The 23,349-nt window shown below is 38.2% G+C and overlaps 1 protein-coding gene across 7 annotated transcripts in view; it reads right to left on the bottom strand.

Annotated features, from left to right (window-relative positions):
• ENOX1 (ecto-NOX disulfide-thiol exchanger 1) overlaps positions 1-23,349 on the bottom strand; it is a 577,820-nt gene that overhangs the window by 198,330 nt on the left and 356,141 nt on the right. For all 7 annotated transcript variants that reach the window (XM_056807991.1, XM_056807990.1, XM_056807986.1 and 4 more), the window contains 2 exons: positions 5,991-6,164; positions 4,546-4,752 (listed from right to left, as the gene is read on the bottom strand). In XM_056807991.1, the coding sequence (XP_056663969.1) occupies positions 4,546-4,752; positions 5,991-6,164 (381 nt within the window). The remainder of the gene's footprint in view (positions 1-4,545; positions 4,753-5,990; positions 6,165-23,349) is intronic.

Genomic DNA, 23,349 nt, shown 5'->3' with positions numbered 1-23,349 from the left:
TAGATAGATAGATAGATGGATGCTTAGAGGGATGGATGGATAGATAGATAGATAGATAGATAGATGGATGGATGCATAGATGGATGGATAGATGGATGAATGGATAGAGAGATAGATAGATGATGGATATATAGATAGATATCAGTTAGGCCAATTATATTTTTACTTCTAAGACAAAACCAGACTGGCAAGAAAAAAGGATGATTTGGAAGGGGTGTGTGTGTGTGTGTGTGTGTGTGTGTGTGTGTGTGTGTGTGTTGTGAAATGGTCTAGATAATGACTCTCACATATATACACATTCTATCAGGACCATTTTCTCAAAATTCCTCATCTTCAATGACTTAAGACTTTAACTAAATACTGACTTCTACAATATAGGACCATATGAAGGTAGATTTAAGAAAGATGAAAATTCCTTAGTGGTAGAAGTAACTGAATAGTTGTCAAAAGACCTGATTGGATTTCCTTGGTGGTGGTGCTTTTATCACATTGGGGATTTTTGTGTCTGACTTAGAAACTTAAAGATGTTTTCTATTCACTTGTAGGTTGAATGTTATTTCAAAAGAGTAATTATTATATAATTTAATATCCTTATATTTAGATTGGGGTCATCTGAAAGAGATGTAATATTTGCAACAAATGTATTCTATCTAGTTAAGTTGAGTTGAACAATTTTTAATTAACCTGTAAATAAAGATGGCATCTTTAACATTGGAAAAAAAAGGGGGCCACCAATGAGGTGAGAGGTAGAGGTGTGTGTGTGCCCTGCAGGTGCACAGAAACCTTATTCTAATAAGCTATTGAGAGATCATCCAATATTTTCTAAAGCTGCTTTAGTGTTTTGGGGTTCAAACTCAAGTGAAAATCTCAGGTAAATCTCAGATCCCCAAATAGGGCATTTCACACCTTTCAAAAATCACAAAAGTTTGAAATAATGTGCAGCTCACAAACTGCATTCACCCACAAATTCAATTCTTTCTTTCCTCAATGTCAACTGCTGCCTAAGAAAAAGAAAGAAAAAAAGCAACATTAAAAAAAAGTGATTCTCCCATCTGGATAACAAAAATGTAAAATGTAATACTAAGGCAAAATGTTTCTCTCTGCTGTAGATAACTGAGTCAAAAAAAATGAAAGGAAAGTAATTAGGAAGAATGTCAGCCATTTAAATCACCTCCCACACCACACTTAGCAGCTGAGCACAGTCCAGAATCCCTAAGAGCAGTCCAGCTGTCCAATTTAGACTACTAGCCAAAAAACTTCCCCTGTGCCCATGTTCAGAAGATTGTTTTGCAAATGTCTCTGGTTCAAAAAGCATGGCTCCCCTTTACCAAAACGTCACTAGAAGTCTTAAAGGGCCCCTGTTGATAATGAACCTAAAATTAGCTTGGCCTTTAGATATAAAATATTCTCAAACTCTGCTTGTCCTTCCAGTTGTGCACAGATTTGTTGAAGCTCTTACACATTCTTTCCTGCTTTTTTCTTTTTTGTCTCCCAGTTTGACTTTTGGATCATCCCAAGGTTCTAATCCAGTCACAAAGTCAGAATTCTGAAGGGGTTATATCTCTATCTACTTCCTTTTCTAGAAAGAAAAAAAAAGCAAATAAGAGAGAAAACGGGGACTAAACTCAGGAATTGCTAAAGTAGGTTGGGAATAATATGGCAACTGAAGTGGGGCTTCTCAGACATGAGAAATAATCAGAATATGAAGAAGGAAAAAAAAATCCCTGCCAGGTATCTAAAGCGGCACCTACTAATCTTCATTAGTGTCTTTTAGCTTTGTAATTGGTTCAAATTTGGGATCTGGAAAGGGGCCTTTGAAATCCCTTACTGAATGAAACCCCAGCATTTTACAGAACAAACTAAAGTCACAACTTGGGGGGTCACCTGGCTCGCTGGGAGTGGAAGAATAATTTATTTACAAAAGCAAAGCTGCCCAAGTGTTGCTTAAATTAAAGGATCTGTATGAAAACCTTCACTGGCTTGCCAGTCAAGAGAACATCATATTTTATTTTTAAAAATTAATATATACTTTATTTTCCCAATTATACAAAATAAGAATCTTCAACATAGATTTTCTGAATTGTAAGATCCAAATTGTCTCTTTCCCTCCCTTTCCTACCATCTCTCAGAGATAGTAAGCAGTTTGATCTGGGTTCTACATGTATTATCATGCAAAGTTTACTTCCATATTGGACATTGTTGTATGAGAATACTCATATAAAACCAAATACCCAAAATAAAAACACAAATAAACTAAAGTGAAAATAGTATGTTTTGAGCTGAATTCTGACTCTATCAGTTCTTTCCTTAGAAGTTGGTAGCATTCTTTGTCATAAGCCCTTCAGAATTGTCCTAGATCATTGTATTGCTGAGAGTAGCTAAGTCTATCACAGTTGATCATCCCATAGTATTGCTGTTACTGTGAACAATGTTCTCCTGGTTCTGTTTATTTCGCCCTGCATCAGTTCACATAGATCTTTCCAGCTCGTTCTGAAATCATCCTGCTCATCATTTCATATAGAACAATAGCATTCCATCACCATCACATACCACAATTTGTTCAGCCATCCTCCAATTGGGGTACATTCCATTAATTTCTAATTCTTTACCACCACAAAAGAGCTGCTTTAAATATTTTTGTACAAACAGCCCCCCCCCCCCACCTTTTTATCTCTTTGGGATACAGACCTAGTAGTGCTATTACTGGATCAAAGAGTTTACACAGTTTTATAGCTCTTGGGGCATAGCTCCAGATTGCCCTCCAGAATGGTTGGATTAAGAATCTCATAATGTTATTACTTAAACTTCCACATACCCAAAGCAAGTGAATGACAGAGGTATCTTTGTTCTAAAATCAATAAATATTGATTAATTATTTTCTAAGTCCAACACACTGTGCTCTCCACCATAATTTAGAATGCCTGCAAATTTGTTTCTTCCCTCTTTTAGGGATTAATTGGAATAAGCATGCCTGAGACTTGTTTTATGTCTTTATTTAGCAGAGGAAAGTCTCTGCAGTGTTGGAATCAACTCAAGGCTCTGGGTTGGTGATGGAATTTCATGGCCATTAAGGGCTGCCTGCAGAAATTAGCTGAAATCTGTCAATGATGTTTAGACGTTGCTTCTCAGCTAGTTTTTCCCTTTCTACTCATTAACTTCAACTCAACTGATCCACCTTTGGTTCTGATGGGCAAGGAAGGAGAAATGACTAGAAGAATTATTCTAGAGTCTTTCCTTAGCTTATGAGGAGGAAGAAAAGGAATAAATGGAGGGAGAAGAAGAAGGAAAATTGAGAAGGAAGGCAAACAGAAGAGCAAGGGGAAGTTTATTTTGTGTATGTGTGGGCAGAATGGAAAAAATCAAAAGAACAGAGAATAAAGCTGAAAAATTTTAGAGCCCTAAAAGAAAGCAGTAAAGGTCAAGGAGAGGTGGCAACAATATATATACTTCAAAGACTAGATATTTTGAAGTCACCATTGGTACCAATGGCATTTGTTTTTATTTGATAACTGTTTGTCTGCTATCCTCCACATAGCGAGCCCCCATATTTCGATATATAAGACTCCATCATATCTCATTTCAAAAATCTTCAGAAGTCTGCAAAAATTAATGCCAAAGAACTAGAGATCAATAGGACTTCCCAATTAAGTTACAAGTGGCATTGAATGGGGAGATTGTAACTTTAGAACTGGCAAAGAACTTCAAGATCATATTTTCTGATACTCTTTTTAGGTAGATAAAGAAACTGAGAATCAGGGCCAGTAAGTAACTTGCTTAGGGTCCTACTAATGGTATTTGGCAAAGTCTGGATGATATTTATCATCATCGCTGTCATCTACATAGTGCTTTAAGGTTTGCAAAGCACTTTACAAATATTATATTATTTAATGCTCACAACAGGTAGGTGTTATTATCCCCATCTTAAGATGAAGAAACTGTGGCAGATAAAAGGTTGCAGGGTCACACATCTGTCTAGTGAGTGTGTGCCATGGGATTTCAATGTGAGTCTTCTTGAACCCAAATACAGCATTCTGTCCATTATGCAAAACTCTTCCGGATAATATTAAATTGGATCCTAAAGTTCAAAAACTATTTTCTAAGATAACATTATCCTAATTTTGAAATCTTGGCATCCTAAAGAGTGAACCTTCTTTTAAAAAGGTGATATGACAAAAGGTACTTTGCCTTCCAGTGAACCCCATCCAATAACAGTAATGAGTCAAAATAAATATATCATAATTCTTTCCACCTTAAGGATATTTGGCAAATATGAAGTAGAAATGAGGAAGAATAAGATGGACTCATTATTATGGCAGAGTGTTATCTTGCTCCAGAGTGGGGTAAATGCACAGTTCATAGATGCTGTTTGATAGACAAGTGAAAGAGTAAGAGAGTAAGATGGTAGCCCCTTCCCCACCCCCTTTTTTTCCAGTCGCCAACTGTTATCCTTGGAGCAGCAGGACAAAGGTGGGAAGCAAATATTACCACAACAAAGGACAAGTCCCAACCAGCCCTCCCTGAAACCACAAGTAGAATGTAGAGTACCAGAAAGGTAAATGGCTTTATCAACCATGAACTCCTCTGCAAAACGAATATGACAGAAATTCTTCTTGCTTTTCCGAATGGCTGTGATATCGCCACACTGCTCAAAGACTTCTTGAATAATCTCCTCGGTAGCATTTTCAGGTAATCCTCCCACAAACACCGTCTTGCACCCAGGAGGTCTCTCTCTTGTGGAAGGTGGTGGAAGATCTAATCACGACAAAGCATAAGATTTTGTTTTTTATTTATTTCAATTTCCTTCGGCAGATTCGGTGGGCAAAAAGTTAGGCTCAGCTGGAACTTCTTAAAACCAGAGAGATTTCATAGTTTGATACTCATTTGCATTCATCTTTGATCATGTCATTTTCAAGCTCATCTCCCCTCCTCCGAACCCTCTACTGTCTGTGTTCATTCTTACATTCTTACATGTAGAATGGCCACGCTCGTCCGTGAACAAAGATAAAGCAAATGTTAGCATAATTTCATTTCTCTTTCATAATACAGAAGCCCCAGCAAATGGGGGGTGGGGGGGAGGAGAGAAGTACAAAACATGATGAAATGACAACATGATGAAAAACCTCTGCTGGTTATCTACTTTGTCTTGTTGCCAGATAATTGAACAGAAAGCCAGAACACAGAAAACATAACCTAACAGCTCGCAGAGTACTCACTTGGCTGTGAAACACCAGAGTCTGAAGAAACCACTTTTTTATTATTTACATTTAAATGAGCAAACTATTAAATTTGGGGGAAGCTGTATAAAAGATAAAGTGCACACTGTCATAACATTTTACCTAGTTTATATGCAGATTACTGAAGCAATCTTCTGAAAAGACCATTTTTAAAAAAAAAACTAACATTGATTAATATGAATAAAAAAGCCCAAGCCCCAAAAACAACTCCGGTTATTGAAGTTTATAAACATGGTATCTGAAATTATATTTTTAAAAATTTGGACCCATTTGACTCATCTAATCCATGTTGCCTTCAACTAAACACAATTTAGTCTGGAAATGTTCATAGATGCAGGCCAAGAAACTACTGTCAAGCTAATTCTTTTTTCTATCTAGCAAAACACATTTTGGGCTTTGCCCGTCTGCTTGGGAAGATGGATGGAAGAACGCACATTGTTTACACATTGTTTTGTACTCAATGCTAGACTCTAGTTCAGCTGAAAAGATGTTTAACTGTGGCTCCTATTCCCAAAGATTGCTCTATCAGGAGCCCTGCTGTGTCAAAGTCAGTTTCTTGACTGGGAAAGCCATTGCCTATGTTCCTTCTCATACGGAGACACAGGATCTCTGGGAGCTTGCAGGTATGTTACATGAAGCTCAGAAGAAGGATCCATGTCAGTGAGTGCCTGGAAACACGCACAAAGACATTTTAAAATGCATTTTACAAATAATTTGGAAGCCATCAGTAAATGTTTCTTCACTAGGGTCACTTACTTGGGTTTGGAGGAAAGAGCGTACAACTTTTACAGTGAATTATTTCTTTGACGACAGACATGTCGGTGGGTGGTGGTGGTGGTACTAATCCCATGCCTGGTATCATTGGGTTAATTGGAGTGATTCCGGTCATCATGTTCAGGCTGGGATCAAAGCCTGGCACACAGATTGAATCTGTAGAGACACAAATCAAAATCTTGGGTTAGAAGTCCTGACGGATTTTGTTCACATTTGGATACCAAAGACCATTCGGTTTTAGACTTTTCTCTTTCAGGATCCTGCCTTGATATGTTGTATTCCAGCAAGCTATCCCAGAGGAAAGGCACCGGCACAATCTCCCAACTCTCACCCCCTAAGCACACTCCTGCAGAACAGTGAACCTCGAACTCTACATGAAGGAAATGCTAGATCATTTCAATATTAATATGGCCAAGTAGCCACAGCCCATTAGAGTATATCACCATGCACCATGACGTTTGGCTATTCCATAGAATTGCAATTTTCTATTTCAGAACATCAGCATGCTATTTACATTGTGTTGTGACCCAGAATGTGGAGGAATATCTTTTAGCACCAAAGTGCTCTCTAAATCTTCTTGTTAAGGTGGTCTTCTTTTCCAAATGCCCTTGATTTTGGAAGAGTTTCGTCCCTGATCACCTGTGCAGAGGCTGCCCAACCCTCTTGTCTTTGAAACCAGTGGCTTCGCCACTTATGGCTCACAATGGGCTTCATAGCGCTCATGCATTCAGTTTTGGACCAGATGATGTGCCCCTGCTTTTCTCCTCACCAATTAATGCTCAAGCCCCAGCAATTTGTTTTCTGACCCTTCCATGTTACTAGTGACCTCTTTCTGAGGTTACTAAAAGTTTTAAAATGGAAACCCAATGGTTTTTTCTTACTTCCTAGCCCCCTTGCCATTTCTATACCACAGTTCCACTGACCACCCTCTACTAGAGGATGCCTTGGCTTCTATACTGATCGCTGCCTGGGTCTCCCACTACCCCTTCAGTCCACTATTTCTCTTTCACTGATTCATGTTCAAAAGTGGGCATCCCCAAATGTGGGTCGGCCCTTTGACTGGCTTGTACTTTCTCCTTTGGTGAGTTCTACTTCTGCGGGATCAGTAATCACATCTTTTCAGATGAGGCTAGAATCCATCTATTATCCATAGCCCAATCTTTCTGCCCGAGTTTCAGGTCTGCGTCATCAACTACCTGTTGGATATCTCAGTGTTCCTTTGAGTACCCCACATTGAACTCATTAACATCCCCTCTAAAATGGATTTTATTTCCCCATCCCAATGACTAATTTACATAAATGGCACATATTCACAAAGACTTGAAATCGTGGGCTCATCTTTCATTCTTTCACACGTCTCAGTCCTTGTTTCTCATTAGTTCCCAAGTTGTGTCAATTGTACCGCTTGCATCCATCCTCTCTCTTACTCAATCAGAGTCCTACCTTATGGCTCTTATGATTCTTGGTTTGGACCACATAGCCCTACTAAACAATCTCCCTGACCTCAACTGTTCCTTTTCTTCAATCCATACTCAACACAATGACCACCATGCCCAATGCCCAGGCTATCTCACTGCCCGTTCAACAACCTTAAGTGGACTTACAGACTATAATACACACTGTTTAACCTAGTATTTAAGGCTTGCATGATCTAATTTTAATTACCTTTCCAACATTAGTTTATATGACTCTTTCCTCTTTATTCTACTCCTTCCTGATAATATCCTTCTCTTGATGCCTGGCCCAGTTATCAGGTGTCAGAACGTTCAAGAAGCTTTCCCTTATTCATGTGTTATCTTCTCTTCAGTTGAGAATGTTTTCCCCCTCTTCTAACTTTCTACAGTTCTTTTTTGGGGGAAGAATATTTCTTTTGTTCTAATCACACTTTATATTATATTCCTCCTTTTTCATGATAAACTCATCGAGAGCAAGAAATTTGTCTTATATAAATTGGAATTCCCCTGACTGTCTACCATATTGCTTTCTAAATAGTAGGTGGCCAACAAGTATTTTTTATAGGGTATGCCTTGGGCTTAGTATTGAAAGGTGGAAACAATGAACCACAAGATGAACAATAGGAGCAGAAAATCATTAGGGAGAAACAATCAAGGGACTCAGAGAGATATATTCTACACTTTAAGGTTATATTATGCTAAGAATCCTGAGGGAGATAAGAAGATGTAAAGGAGACACAGCCATCACTGGCTCCCCTGTCTTATTTGGATGTGTCAGGGAAGCATAATAGGAGGCTCTCTCTGATGGCCACTGGCATAATTATGCTAATCAAAAGATTTTAATCCCACTTTACACAGAGGGCAGGATGAGCAGTTAGTAGTAATTAGCAAAGCCTTCATGATCATCTGGATAGGACCAATTAGAAGTGAAAAGAAAAGCATGATTGCTTATGTGATATATTTGTCTCCAATCAAAATGCATAATGAAGGTAAAGCTAGAATAGCTGTAAAATTCAGGAGAGGATTGAAATTCTTGCTTGAGTCTCACTCCCTTCTCCTTAAGGGACAAGTAGGAAGAAGAGAAAAGGCCCTAAGAACAAAGGATCTAGATTTACACCTGGAAAGGGCCTTACTTACCATGAAGTCCAATTTCTTCATTTTGCACTTGGATTTACTTGGAATTACAGAACTAAGAAGTGTCTGAGACAGAATTTTAATACAGGTTCTCATGATTTCTATGTCCAGAAAGCTAAAAAAAGAGTAATGGTGCACTAGGGAATCCAGAGGATTCTTGTGTGGCAGCGAAGTGAAATGGTCATTTATTAGCTGGGTGACCTTGGAAAAAGTTGCTTGATCTCTGTCTGTCTTTGTTGCTACAACTATAAAATGAGGATAATAACAGTATTTATCTCAAAGGATTGTTTTGAGGAACAAATGAGACAAAATGGGTTAAGCTCGCGGCATCATTCCTCATATGTATTATGTCCTAATAAATGCTTGTTTGCTTCTCTCCGATCCTTTCTGTCACCCACCAAGTGGGGCTGTTTGGAAGAGAAGGTGGATTTTCGGTGGCCACAGCAGAAAGTAGGATGAGCTTTGTCTCTACAGCAGGGGCTGACTGCTACTACCAAAGCGATGCCTCATGAAGATGCCTGACTCTGTGGGAACCACGTCTCTGAGAGCAGATGGGGCCTCTTGGGGGAGATCGTCCCTACTCATTTACACAAGAAATGCCTTCACTTTGGGAGCAGGGGAAGCACTTGGAGACCATATGGTCTCTTTCCCCCATCCCCTTGAGTCTAATAGTTTATTAAACTGAATGATGCACATAGCGCATACTACATGCACTTATCAGAATTTCAATTGATAAGTACAAGTGGCTTCTAGAAATTAACCAAGCAATAACACAGTGGTTAGACAACCATTTAACAAACTAGATGTTGAGAAGCTAGAGCAAATTCAGAGAAGGGTTGACTTCAGAATCATAACTAGATGAGTGACTGCAGTTTTGATCCAGGGTCTTGATATAGAGGGAAGTGGGAGGAGATATTCCCTCACCCAACAATTCTCAATTAAGGGGAGAGAAAGGGAGGGTGTGTTCAGGGATTAGTTCTAGAAGTAAAAAAAAAAAGAAGAAGAAGAAGATAGTAGCTTCTGGAGAAACAAATATGGCCTTGGGAAGAACAGTGACTTCTGGGTAGCCAGAAGCTGTGGTGATGGTGTGGTAGCTCAGACAATTTTATACAAGAAAAGTGAGGGCACTTCATGATCCCAGACCCTCCTAGAACAAGGGTAGAACTGATGAAGGAAGGACAAGTACTTTCCTAAAATAAAGAGGGAATCTATCAAATCTGCCTAGATATCTGACTTCCTGTTTAAAGTTCAGTGGGGCAAGAAGGTAAGGAGATTTTTGACCATGGCTATGAACATTATTAGCTAAAGAAACTAGGGGTGATTAGCTGGAGAAGAGATGACTTCAGGGAGGAGAAGACTACCTAAAAGGATCTGAAGGGCTTTCAGATAGGAGAGGAATTTCATTTGCTTTGTTTCACCTCTGAGGGGATAAATTGGGACAATTTAGTCAATAATTTACACTTGATATCTAAGGGAAAATGCCCTAACAATTGGAGCTATCAAAAAATGTAATGACTACAGAAGGGGTGGGTTTTCTCAGTGGTGGTAAGACTTGAAGGTATGATAACACTTGACAATTGTTTCAGTGGAAACTCTTGTTCAGATACAGGTTGGACTAGACAGCTTCTGAACACCCTTCTAACTCTCAACTGTGATTTCATGAATGCAGTCACCATAAGAGAATGAATGTCTGGGTAAGCAGATTGAGCCATAGAATTAAGTCCACTGACATTCCCTATATCTGGCTTTAATCTCTTAGTATGAATCTTTGTTACTGTAACTATTTTTCATTATCCATCAAAAATCATTGGATTTTGGTGTTTCATAAAAATAATGAGGAGCAGCAGGGTGGATCAGTGGATTGAGAGCCAAGCCTAGAGATAGGAGGTCCTGGTTTCAAATCTGGTCTCAGACATTTCCTAGCTGTGTGACCTTGGGTAAGTCACTTAACCCCTCAACCCCTATTGCCTAGCCTTAATGCTCTTCTGCCTTGGAACCAAAACATAGGATTGATTCCAAGACAGAAGGTAAAGGTTAAAAAAAATAAGAAACTTGATACTGACTTGGCCAAGCCTTTGGGTTTATTTAGACTCCAATTCACATTTTATCATTATTTTCCTGGAAAGAATTGTCCTTCCTTAGCCCTAGTGATTGTCCTGATCCCTAGTCTGTATTGGCCCATTGGCTGGGTAAGTATATAGAATCCTCCAAATCTGAGATTCTCTGATTCTGGTTAACAGAATCATTGCTGGAATCATCATCCTACATGTTTTCTCTAAAAACTGAAGAAAAATCAGACTTTCTGGCAACCACAGGGTGAAGCTAAGTTACAGTAAGAAAAGAACAGAAACACCTTTTAATGGCTGGTTTCAAGGTATGATAATTCAACCCAAATGAGAAATAAGTTAAACACAAGGAGCTCTTAAATCGCAAGAAAGAGTACTCGAGGAACGCTTTATGAGACTCACTTTACCTGGAGTTTCACTTATTAAAGAAAGCAGTTACTCTCCTCTGTAGCACGCTAATCTTTCTAGGGATGGACTAGCATAGCGAAAAGTCAATTTATTTCACACACACAATGGTGTAGCACTGTAGGTCATTGGTGAGGGCCCTCTGCTTCTCTCCATATATGGACCCTTCTATTGTCTGTCTTCTCCTTTTCTTCTTCCTTCAGCCCCCCATTTATATCTTCCTACATTCTCTTTCTTTTCTTTTCTATTTTTACTTTCCTTGATAGTGCCTTGGGTCTACCGGTGGCATGCACCAAAGAACTGTACTAGTGACACTTAAAGCTAAAATGCTGATGACCCCACACACCACCCCCCGCCCAGACTATCCACGTAACGGCAACAATTTATCAATGACTTGCCATGGATAAAATATACTGAGAGGTGATGCAGGGATAATTAAGATGTATTGTCCTGCTCCCAAGTGGCCTATTGTTTACAATGCATTAAAGAATTATCCATAGCATAATTCAGAGAAGAATATGATAAAAGGCACAAAATGGACAAGAAAACAGAATTTTCAACTTGGTGGGACAGGAATGAGGGGAGGCTGTTTGGGGGATTGCATAAATAGTCAAATTAGAACACTTAGGGAGTTGTTATATGTTCTGATCATGGAAAATCTGTTCTGAGTGGATATCCCATTGGAGAATCTTCCTCTTGTTTTCTTGATTATTCTGTTTGTTCTTTTGTGTTGAACCCTGGGTGGGGATAGCAATGTGAGCAGCATGATTCTGCCTCTTTTTATTTGCAACTGGCTGTTGTCTCATCTTCCCTAGTATCTTTGTTCAGCTATGAGATGCTATTCCTCACTCCTCCTAGGACCTATATGCAATGTGACTGTGAAGTCATGACTTATGAAATCATAAGGTCTGGCCTTAAAAGCAGTCCACCTGGTAAATTCACTCTTCATTCCAATGATGTAGGCATCAATTTCCTCATCTATAAAATGAGGAGGTTGGACTGTATAGCTTCTAAAGTAGGTCCATCCATTCATTAATTTAATAAATATTTACTCAGGACCTACTATGTGTTAAGCCTCACAAGACTGGTATAGCAGATAAAATGTAAGGCTTAGAGTCAGAAAGATGAGTTTGAATCCCATCTCTGGTGTTTAACAGTTGTGTTACGTTGGGAAGCTCATTGGGCTTCTGACAACTCTCCAATACTACATTATAGATGACTTGAGATGTCAGTTCACGGAATGGAAAGCACAAGCTTATAACAAATTGATGTGAGTGGTAAACATGGAGAGAAATAGAAAGAAAACTTACCTGCTAACTAGCTAGAAAGAAAAATATTAAATACTTTATGCTGAGCTAAATAAAAATGAACTCTACCAACAAATTGGTAAAGTGGATAAGAGTAAAATGATTTAATAATCCAAAACTGAATATAAATACAAATTGAAGACAGGAACAGGATGTTATTATGAGAGTTCATTAGGAGAGAAAGATCATTTTAAACTATGGGTAGGCTTCATGAAATAAGTGACCTTTGATTGGGGTCTGAACATAGTATTCTACTGATACAGAAAATCTCTGAGATCCAGTTTAAAGGAGAAAATTCTGTAACTCTGCGCTGATAGAGCTCAAGATATTTTAAGAGCTCCTACTTGGGAATTCAAATGCCTTCAGATCCATTTATGAACCATACATGACAATGAGTCTCATTTCACAGTCACATCTCATTCTTTGCCTTCCAAACCACATATCTCAGCTTGATCACCCACAGTATTCACCAGATTTGACACTTGACTCCAAACGAATTTCAGCTGTTTCCAAAAATCAAAACCTTTTTCAAAAGAGAAATACTTGCTACCACAGGGAATATTCAAAAGAATGTGTCCTTAAAGGCAATTTCAAAGGAGGAACTGGTAAAAAATGTTTTGAACATTGATAACATCACTAAAATAGAGATATAATCTTCCAAAGAGATGATGGCTTTGAAGGGGACAGAAAGCATTTTAGACAAATAAATTCTGGGATGTTTGGCTAAATATAAATAGTAATCTCATTACTTTATAGTTATATTCTCTATAGAGTTTGTTTCTTTTGTCATGAAGCCTTCCCTTCATGGATCAACCAAAAAAAATCAGTTAAAACTGAAACAGCTCAAATCATCAAGCACAGAAAAGTCCATGAATTATATTAAAAAATATTTATCACAACTACAAGGTCCAGTTGTTCACATTCTCCTTTAACTCTGTTCCTTTTTTCCTTCCTTCTCTCTTTCTATTTGAAGGTAAAATAAGTAAAAATAACTTCAGAAATGGATTATTGGGTAAGGATGGCTTATCTCATGAGTGAAATAATTTAACTTAAAAATTACTCAGGTTTTCCTAAGACAAAATTGTGCAGAGAATATGGGATTTAGTGATAGCTTCCCTGTGAAATCAGTACTTTGAAAGGAGCTTGAAAGAAGAATAATTGATAAAATTCACTTTTATATAGTATTCTAAGGTTGAGGAAATATTTATCTTGATGAAGTGAGGTAGATAGAAGAGGTATTATTAACCCCATTTTGCAGATGAAGAAATTGGCTAAGCAAGGTTAAAAAGCTGGTGCAACATCATACAGCTAGTGGATTCTTAGAAAAGGGATTTGAAACAAGGCTTTCACACATTGAGACCAGTTCTCCTTCTACTATCCTCTGCTGTGGAATCTTACAGGACCCAAATTTGACAGGGAGTGGGAAAGGATTAGAGTTTTATTTTATAAGATCCATGAACTTTTTAATAGTATAAGAAGACCTGAAAATGAACTCTTGGCTGGCAAAGGAATTTTTTTTTACTAATTATACTAAAAAAAATAACAGTAGGGGTCTGGAAAAAGAGCTTCCATACACAGACAGACATAGACGGCAAAGGAAGGGCAGACTCTGCCTTATTGACTTGTCTCTTGTTTCTTGTCTTGCCTGAAAGTTGCCCAGGTGACTTCAGCAATGCCACCCTTCCATCTCCACTGAGAATGAGATAGTAAGGCTAGTCCCAAACAAGTGAAAACAGACAAATCAAAGCAGAGGAGACTCAAATTCTTTTCATGATAATGATTGACATGTTGGTCTTTATATAGGGTATTATATAGCTACAGTAGTACTTTCCCATCTCTTATCTCATTTGATCCCATACAACTATCCTGTGAAGTAGTTAGCATAAATACTAAAGCTGAGGAAACTGAGAAGTAAATGTCCCATAACTCATAAGCAGAACCAGGTCCTGAAGACCCATTTTCCACTGCTATTCCAACTATATCAAGCTGTCTATACAAAATAACTGCTTTCTCACTCAGAGGTAAGAGTTATCTCCTTCAGTGGATCTCTCTGAGTTATGACACAAATTCACAATTTCCTGAATCCTAGTGTAGTGCTTGACCCTTTGTTATTCCCATTTTTCCAACTAGAGGTTTGGAGTTGGCGGACTGGAATCTTTGGCCACACAGACACTGTGTTGGGTGCAGGCTATGAGAACAGCTTTCTTTCTAGTGCAATTCCAACATTCTCAGCATTCTTCTCTCTGGCTCTTCGGCTCTTTGAGGCATCACATCCTCATTCCCTGAGACCATCTCTGTTGGTCCCCCTACCCAGTCTCTTATCTCCAGGGAGAACAGGATCCTTTCAGAAACAAATGAGACAAAGGAATTGAATCAGGATGCCCTTCTAATCTAAAGGAGCAGTGGATGATTTAACACCTGATCTGCCGATTAACTAATCATGTTAAAACAGTGAGGGGCAATAAAGACTCTTTATAAAGACCCATTTTTATTATTGTAGGATCATTCCAGTCTCTGGAATTCTGGCAAATCAGTTTGTGGTCCACAATGAGACTGATGTTGAGGTGCTTCAGAAACATTGAAAAGCAATTCCAAAAATACATATTTATGCACAATTTGGAGCCAAAAATTTTTAAGGATGATTTTTAATTTCCTGTTTGGAAGCTTTTCTGAAAATTGCCTTCTTAGGAAATGAACCTTTTTTAGGCTGTCTTTCACTCTAAATTCAATAAGGGACCTGAAATACAAGCTAGGGAAAAAAATCACATAGGAGATTAGAGATAAGGTGAACATCTTATTGAACTCACATGAGAATTTGACTCCCATAGCAAAATCTTTAAGAGAATAAAACTGTCTTTTTTAAAAAATGCTTTTGTGATCCTTGCCCAGTGATTCAAAAGTCATAAGGAGTACATTTTTTTTACCTCAACAACAGAGGCATAACGAACATGTGCTCTTAAAGCCCTGCTAGGTTCATTTTATAAACAAAGACCTCATTTCAGTTCTCAGATCCTCTGAGTCTACTTTTCATCAACACTGGTGGGATCCAGAGAGATGAAGAATTTGTAGAGCTGACTAAGGTTTATGGAATTTTGGGTGAGGAGATTTATGAAAATATGATAAAACAAAGAGTAATGGGAACTTTAAACCCAATTTCTATATGACATCTTTCCCAATCCCTCTTAATTCTAATGCCTTCCCTTTGTTGATTATTTCCACTTTATCCAGCACATAGTTTGTTTGTACATAGCTGTTTGCATTTCCCCCCATTATAATGGGGGTTCCATGAGGGCAGGGAGCATCTTTTACTTTTGTTGTATGCCTATTTCTAAGCAACATGCCTGGCATATTCTATATACACTATATTATATGTCCAATGTTTCCTGACTGACTGGTGAATTGATCCAGAGCAATGGTTCCTGAATTAAGTCTGCCAGCCAGTTTACAAACTTCATTAGGTGGTAATCAAACAAAAAAGGTCTTTAAGAATGTTGTTTTGGTGCAACTAGGTAGCACAGTGGATAGACCAACGAACCTGGAGTTGGGAGGATCTGGGTTCAAATCTAGCCTCAGACACTTCCTAGCTGTGTGAATTTGGGCAAGTCACTTAACCCTGATTGCCTAGCCCTTGCTATTCTGTTTTAGAATTGATAAATATCAGATCCTGGTGTAAATCTTGAAATTTCTCAGACTTCTGAATGTTAAAAATTTCCACATTGAGGAATCCTCCATTGGAACAAATTCCCTACTGGAAATATTCCCTATTTTGATGTGAGAACTCGCCAGGATCAGAAATGGGAGGACCTCTACTCCAACCATACTTAAGACTGCTTTAGGGGAGAAAACTCCTTGCTAAACAATGAAAGTACTTGGATCCATGCTTATGATGAGGCAAGGAGTTCTTTGAGCCATGCCTGTTTTTAGAATTGATACAATGGGATGCTAGGTACCTACAAAGGTCGGGCAGGTTTTCTCTTGATGGGATTAGTCGACACAGCAGTGTTTTCTCTGGTTCGGACTTACTGAGGGGATTAGTCGACTTAGCTGGAATTCAGATGGGCTGTCTTTTAGAAAACATCTATGGTGATTGGTAGATGGAAGAATTTAGGGGAGGTGACATAGGGAAAAAAAAAACCCTATATAAGAAAAGGAATCTCTTGAGCAAGTGAGGCTTGGAATCCTTGGAGCCATCCTTGGAGATAGATCCTTAGATCCTTGGAGAAAGCCATCCTTGGAGATAGATCCTTGGAGATAGATCCTTTTGGAGGAGGCCCTTTGAAGATCTCTTGAGAAGATGTCCCTTGGGAGGTTGACTCTGACTGGAACTCCCTCTGGGGAGACTCTGTTCCCCAGACATCCTTGCTTAAGACAAATCTTGTGGTGAGTGATAAAAAACTGACTGATTCTCTCTCTTAAGACTCAGGTCTAGGCCATGTTGGCTTAAGGCCCTTCATACTTATACTTTTTTTTTTCTCTCTCTCTCTTTCTTTGATTACTCATTGTATTATTAATTAAAATCTCTATAAAATCCAATTGACTTGTGTATATTCATAATTGGGAATATATTCCTTGGTGACCACCTTATAATTGATTTAAAACCAAGACACTGGAGTGAAGCATATTTTCAGCGGTCAAATTTACTCACCCTCTCTTATATCTATCATAATTTATATCTTCCACTATTTTAAATATGACACTGGGGAGGGAGAAGGGAGAGAATTTGTATTGCAAAAGGTCAGAAAGTAATTATTAAAAAATGTTTCTGTGTGTAATTGAAAAACAATAGAAAGTATAAAAAAGTTAATATTAAGATAGAAGGTAAGAGTAAAAAAGATGCTTGTTTTGGGTGGATGCTCCCTGAGAGCTTCTCATCCTAGGCTGATTAGGTGAATTGAGTGGATAAGAAGAACTACAAAAGCTGACTGTATAGTTATTCAGCCTGCACCACCCGGAGGAAATCATCAAAATGTTTTATTGACCTACTGAAATACAGAAATACCAGAGGGACCAGCACAAATGGGACATGAAAGCTTTTAATGGAGCATCTGGCATATAAGAGGTAATAAGCTTAAGCTGTTTGGAGGCCAGCTATCCCTTCCCCTTCCTCTCTTTATTTCTATTCTTACTGAATTTCAAACCCTTATCACTTTTGCTTTCATATGTTTCCTGACTCCTTATTTCTGTATTCCAAGTCTCTAAATGCAGCCCACTATTGGGGTAGAATTTCTGGATGCCATGTTACATTGTTGATAGTCCACTCACTCTCCTGCCCCACCCCACTCCAATCTTTCTCAGATGAAATGCTAACTAGTCCTGCCTCCTACAGATTGTTTTCAAAGATGATTATCTGAACCCTATTATAAGACTGTACCTTGAAAGCTATCAAATTTCACCTCATTTTATTTGACCTAATTTTCTACCCCTTACTACTATGTCCTTGGGAAAGTCACTGCTACTTTCCCAGATTCAGTTTCATTAAATGTAAAGGTAAAAGGACTGACCAAGGCCAAGAGAACCACTGAAGAAATCTTTAAAATCTTAAAGCTGGAAGTGTAAAATCCTAAGTGTAAAGTTGTGGAAGAGAAACAAAACACAAAGCATATGCAAGGTAATTTCAAGAGTGAGAAAGTGACAATCACCCAGGGGAAGCAAAAGAAAAAATAACATACAAAGGACATGATACCTAAGCTGCAACTGGAAGGAAAGATTCTGTGAGACAATAGTGAGGAGAAAGTCTGTTCTGGAAATGGGAGACCAACTGAGCAAAACCACAAAGACCAGAGATGGGGGCAGGAGAAAGGGAGAAAAAGGAAGGGAGGAAAGGAGGGGAGGGAGACAGACAAACAGACACAGAAAGAGACAGAGAGAGAATAACAAGACTGGAAAGGTAGACTTGATCACATGGGTCGTTGGGGCTATGACTGGGAGAGTGAACTCTAAAAGATTGCCCTAGTGCAAATACTAATAATAAGGAAATGGGTCTTGATCGAGGGCACATGTTAAACCCAGTGGAGTTGTGCGTCATATATGGGAGGGAGTTGGGGGAGGGGAGGGAAGGAACATGAGTCTTGTAACCATGGAAAATTATTCTAAATCATCTAATTAAATAAAATTTTTAAAAAAGATTGGAAAGGGGGGCAGCTGGGTAGCTCAGTGGATTGAGAGCCAGGTCTAGAGATGGGAGGTCCTAGGTTCAAATCTGACCTCAGACTCTTCCCAGCTGTGTGACCTTGGGCAAGTCACTTGACCCCCATTGTCTAGCCCTTACCACTCTTCTGTGTTGGAGCCAATATTGGCTCCAAGACAGAAGGTAAGGGTTAAAAAAAAAAAGATTGGAAAGGTAGAAGATAACTATATTACTGAGTGTTTAAAATGCCAGATATAAGAGTTTTATATTTTGCCCTATAGGCTACAGGGAATTTTTTCATCTTTTAGCTTAGGATGATTTTTTAGAATATCGAGAGGATGGCTGGGAAAAGAAAGAAACTGAAGGCAGGCTGACTAATTACTAAGTAGAATACTATTGCAGCAATCTAAGAGAAAGAAGATGAATTTAAATAGGGTACAGCACATCTCAGACAAGTCTTAGGAACAATTAGATAAGAGAGATGAGAGGGAAGGAAGTGACAAGGATGACTTCCTGGGCATTAACTAGAAAGATGGTATTGCCATCAACGGAAAAGTAAGGAAAGTATTCTTTTTCAACTTTGTGTCCCAAGCATGTAGCACAGAACTCCCATGTAAGAGATTCTTAATGAAACTTTGCTTAATTGCAGGTCAAAGAGCCCTCAATGGCTTTTCTATCAGGTTCAAGTAAAATAATCTTACAGATGCTTTTATTTTTAAGGTGGCTGGTATAGAGGAGAGGGAGTGTAGAGAGTATCTAATATCCTCATGACAGGAATCACACACGACATATCAGCTTTTCCAGAAAAATCAAGACATAGGAGCAGACATCACTGGACCAATAGACAATAAAATATATGCAAAGTGTTCCAAGAGGCTGTAAAATGAAACTTTCTATATTACCCTCAGGTACTTTGGGAGCCTTAGGTTAGTTCTTTTAAACTAGTAAGAGAGAGTCCTCACTTTTGCTTCAGTAAATCTGATACCATATCAGGGTCTTTTCCTTCCTTCCAGTGGTTTGCCTCATATTACACTGCAAAATTTAGAAACCTGAAAGGTTAGTTCTTATATTCTATTGAAAATTACACTCTTTTAGAACCCCAAAGTACAGTTCTCTTCTTTCTCCAAATAGGAATAAATGTCGGGGAGAATTCAGCGAAGGATGGAGGGTTCTCCATGTCAGTTTTTGAGAGCAACAGAAAAAGGAGGAGTTATTTGGGATATCTGGAAGAACTACTATTGCCTCTCTCTTTCCAAATATGAACAAAATCTCCTTGAAACTTCAGAGACAGATAAGGTAGCACAGTAGATAGACCACCAAGCCTGGAATTGGGAGGACCTGGGTTCATATTGGGCTTTAAATACTTCCTAGCTGTGTGATTCTAGGCAAGTCATTTAACTCTGGCTAGCCTTTGCCCTTCTGTCTTAAAATTGACATATAAACATAAAATAAAGGTTTTAGAAAAAAAATAAATGAAGAAAACTCAAAATGATCTCAAATCTAGTATATCTGGGATATTCTTAAGCAGCTGGGCAGCCAGAGAAGGCAACTCCTAAGCATTTCTCAGAATCTGTATAACAAAAAAAAAATCAAGAAATCCAGAGAAGGGCTCCCAAATATAGATTAAGGACAGATAGCAATTTACTCATGGTGGTAACAGCAGCAACAACAAAAATTACTACTAGGGCTGCTGCTGCTACTATTACTACCATTTATACTCAAATGGATCTGTGCTCTCACTGATTTTTATTCCAATGAAGTAAAGGACAAGTCATCCATGTTTGCCCATCTTTTGTTATTGTTGTCTGCTTTCTACAATAAATTATAAGTTTGCAACAGGGGTCTTGTGGCTGGTAGCTCCCCTGCCTTTCTCCTGAGGTTGAGGTTATCAGTGCAGCTCTCTGGTTATCCCCCTGTCATTCTTCACTTACAATTTGCATAAGCAGCCCAGTTCTTCCTATCATTTATTTTCCTGAGAACATCTTTTACTCCTACTCTTTGATAGTAAGATATTGCAGATACTCAAATCCACCATGTACTTCTCTATTTTCCTCTGCATAATGTTTGTGTTTTTATCTCTTTATTTTAAATAAAAGCCTTCACCTACCATCTAGAAATCAGTAATATGTATTAGCTCCAAGGCAGAAGAATAGTAAGGGCTAGACAATAGGGACTAAGTGACTTACTCAGGGTCACACAGTTATAAAGTGTCTTTGGCCATATTTGGGGACCTCCTGTCTCTAGACCTGGCTTTGAATCCACTGAGCTACCAGCTGCCCCTTTGTTCGTCTCTTTAGAGACTACTGAGTTCCCTGTCTCACAATCATATTGCCATTCCTATAGAACTTCAAGTTTTGCAAATCTAATTTTTTATATTTACATATGTGTGTATCTATGTCTGTATTATCTCTTTTGAGTCTCAAATCAATTCTTTAATGTAGGTGCTATCTTCCCCTTCTGATCAGGTCCAACTCCATTCAGGATCAGCTGCCCACCTGAAATCCAAGAGAATAGACACAAAGAATGGAGCCTGGATAATTGATTTCTTCTCTAACTTCTTTTCATAACCTTTCTCATTAGTGGATGATGAATTTTCATCTTGCACAATGGTATGTGACCTTGTAATGTCAGGCTTTTAAAAAAAATGATAAAATGTTCTGAAGAGTTTCTTGGTGTTCTTTGTGGTTGTGTGTGGATGTCCCATCTCTGCCCTCCTCCCGCCCCAAGTGATTTAAATGATCACTATTGTAGGAGTACATTGCAGATAGAAAAAAAATTGTGGGGACTTTAGCAAACTTCTTTCTTGAATGTTCAAACAGCCACATAGTACATCCTTCTCAGAGAAGCGGAGATGTTGCAAATATACATTGAAAACTCCAAATATTTATTTAAGCCCACTTGTCACTGGCATTTAATGGCTCCCAATCCAAAGAACTGCTTCAATTCTTTCACCAAAGTCAAGATAACAGTTGAGTGAATGCCAGGCCATCCTGGGAGCCAAATCCCATGTAAATGAAGTAATGATCAGTCAGTGAGTGGTGAGCACAGATGGCATTTCAGAGTGTGAGATCTCTCTGCACAGGGATCTTCCAATTGCACCTCACATCCCTGGTTGTGTGCAGAGGATATTTGTTGAGGATTAGGCTTTGATTTTATAAGTCAACTGTGGTTTCAGTTTGCAGAGGCAGCTGGATGATGGGTAACTTTCCATAAATTTAAGTGGGAAGAAACAAAACTTGTTCAATATTTACCTTCCAAGATGATGCTCTCATCCTTTTATTTTTAAAGCTGGTTATATAGGTATTCTTTATTTCTAGTCTTTTAAGAAATTGAAATTTTGCAGGTTTTTCCTGATAAATAAGATTAATGGGTCACAGGTAATTTTATGTGAGTATAAAGATAGCATTTTAAGAGAATTAAATATATCAAGAATTCCAGGCAGTACATGTAAAAAGAACCAACACTAAAACTTTGGCATGGCCTTAAATGGATTACATGATTTAATGTTAGCTCCATAGTGTTTTCTTTACTAAGTAGGCTTGATTACCATTCACTTATTTTCAGAAATTCATTCCAACAAATGAGACAACGTTAGGGTCTATGAAAGCCCTATGATAATGGTAAAGTACCGCCCAAAGATAAGGTATCATTATCGTTATTGCTGTTCTTCTTGTTCCATCGCCCAGACTTTATTCAATCCATGATATTTTTTTACCTATCTTTGCCTTATTATTTCCCTGAAGATCTTTTCTGATGCTAAACCATGGCATTGGCAGAAGATGGGAGTCTTCACAGGCTATGCAAAGTCTGGCACATCTTGCTAATATGGAAACACTTTGGGTTTAAACCAAGGAATTAATTCTTTTCTGTGGGTGGTAGTCCTAAGAAATGAGCTGGATGCATTCAAAGTCTCATCATTCAAAGCCCTCAGAAGATTGGCCACAGCAGTTCATTGACAAACCAATGAGCAAGGTTTGGAGGACTGAGATGAACAGTGGATAAGGGAGTCTACACTGCGATGGAATTATAGATCTTTAACAATACTAAAGGGTTGATATAGTAGTTTTGTATGCTACAAAGTATTTTATTTGCAATGTCTCATAGTATCATTATAAAAATGAATCAGGGCCCTCATTCTCATATTTTTAAACATTAGTACCATGTTGGAATAGGAGATAGAAAGAACTAGAGAGCAGGAGGAGACCTGGGAATTCATCTAATCTATTCTTCTCAATTTGAAAAATGGAATGAGGTGCCCAAGATCATAAAGCAAATCTGAGTGGGCTGCCACTTATATGTTTTGATCTTACCATCACTAATATTAAAACTCACCAATTTTTCTGCCTATATAACATACAAACATGTTGAATGTTAAGGGGACTGTGAAAAGAATAATATCATGTCTTAAAACTTGTCCTATTTAAGTCTTTGTTTCAAAATTTAATTGTTATTTTACAGCTAGTTTGGAGAATATGAAATATTTTTAAATGGTCCTTGATTCAAAAGGGCAAAAATAATAAACGAAGGACCTAAATACAGACATATATGCCATAATATATACATTTAAATACACATGTACAGGGGGAACCTGGGTGGCTCAGTGGATTGAGAGTCAGGTCTACAGACAGGAGATTCTGGGTTCAAATCTGGCCCCAAACACTTCCTAGCTGTGTGACCCTGGGCAAGTCACTTGATCTTCATTGCTAGCCCTTACCACCCTTTTGCCTTGGAACCAATCCTTAGTATTATACCAAGATATAAAGTAAGGGTTTTAAAAAAATACATATGTACATTAAATATTTGTCTATTTATATATAGACAGAGAAAAAGAATTTTTAAAAAACCACA

Source organism: Monodelphis domestica, chromosome 8, assembly GCF_027887165.1.
Source record: "Monodelphis domestica isolate mMonDom1 chromosome 8, mMonDom1.pri, whole genome shotgun sequence".
Taxonomy (NCBI): Eukaryota; Metazoa; Chordata; class Mammalia; order Didelphimorphia; family Didelphidae; genus Monodelphis; species Monodelphis domestica.
The sequence above is the reverse complement of the archived record's forward strand: the minus strand, read 5'-3'. Positions and strand labels throughout refer to the sequence as shown.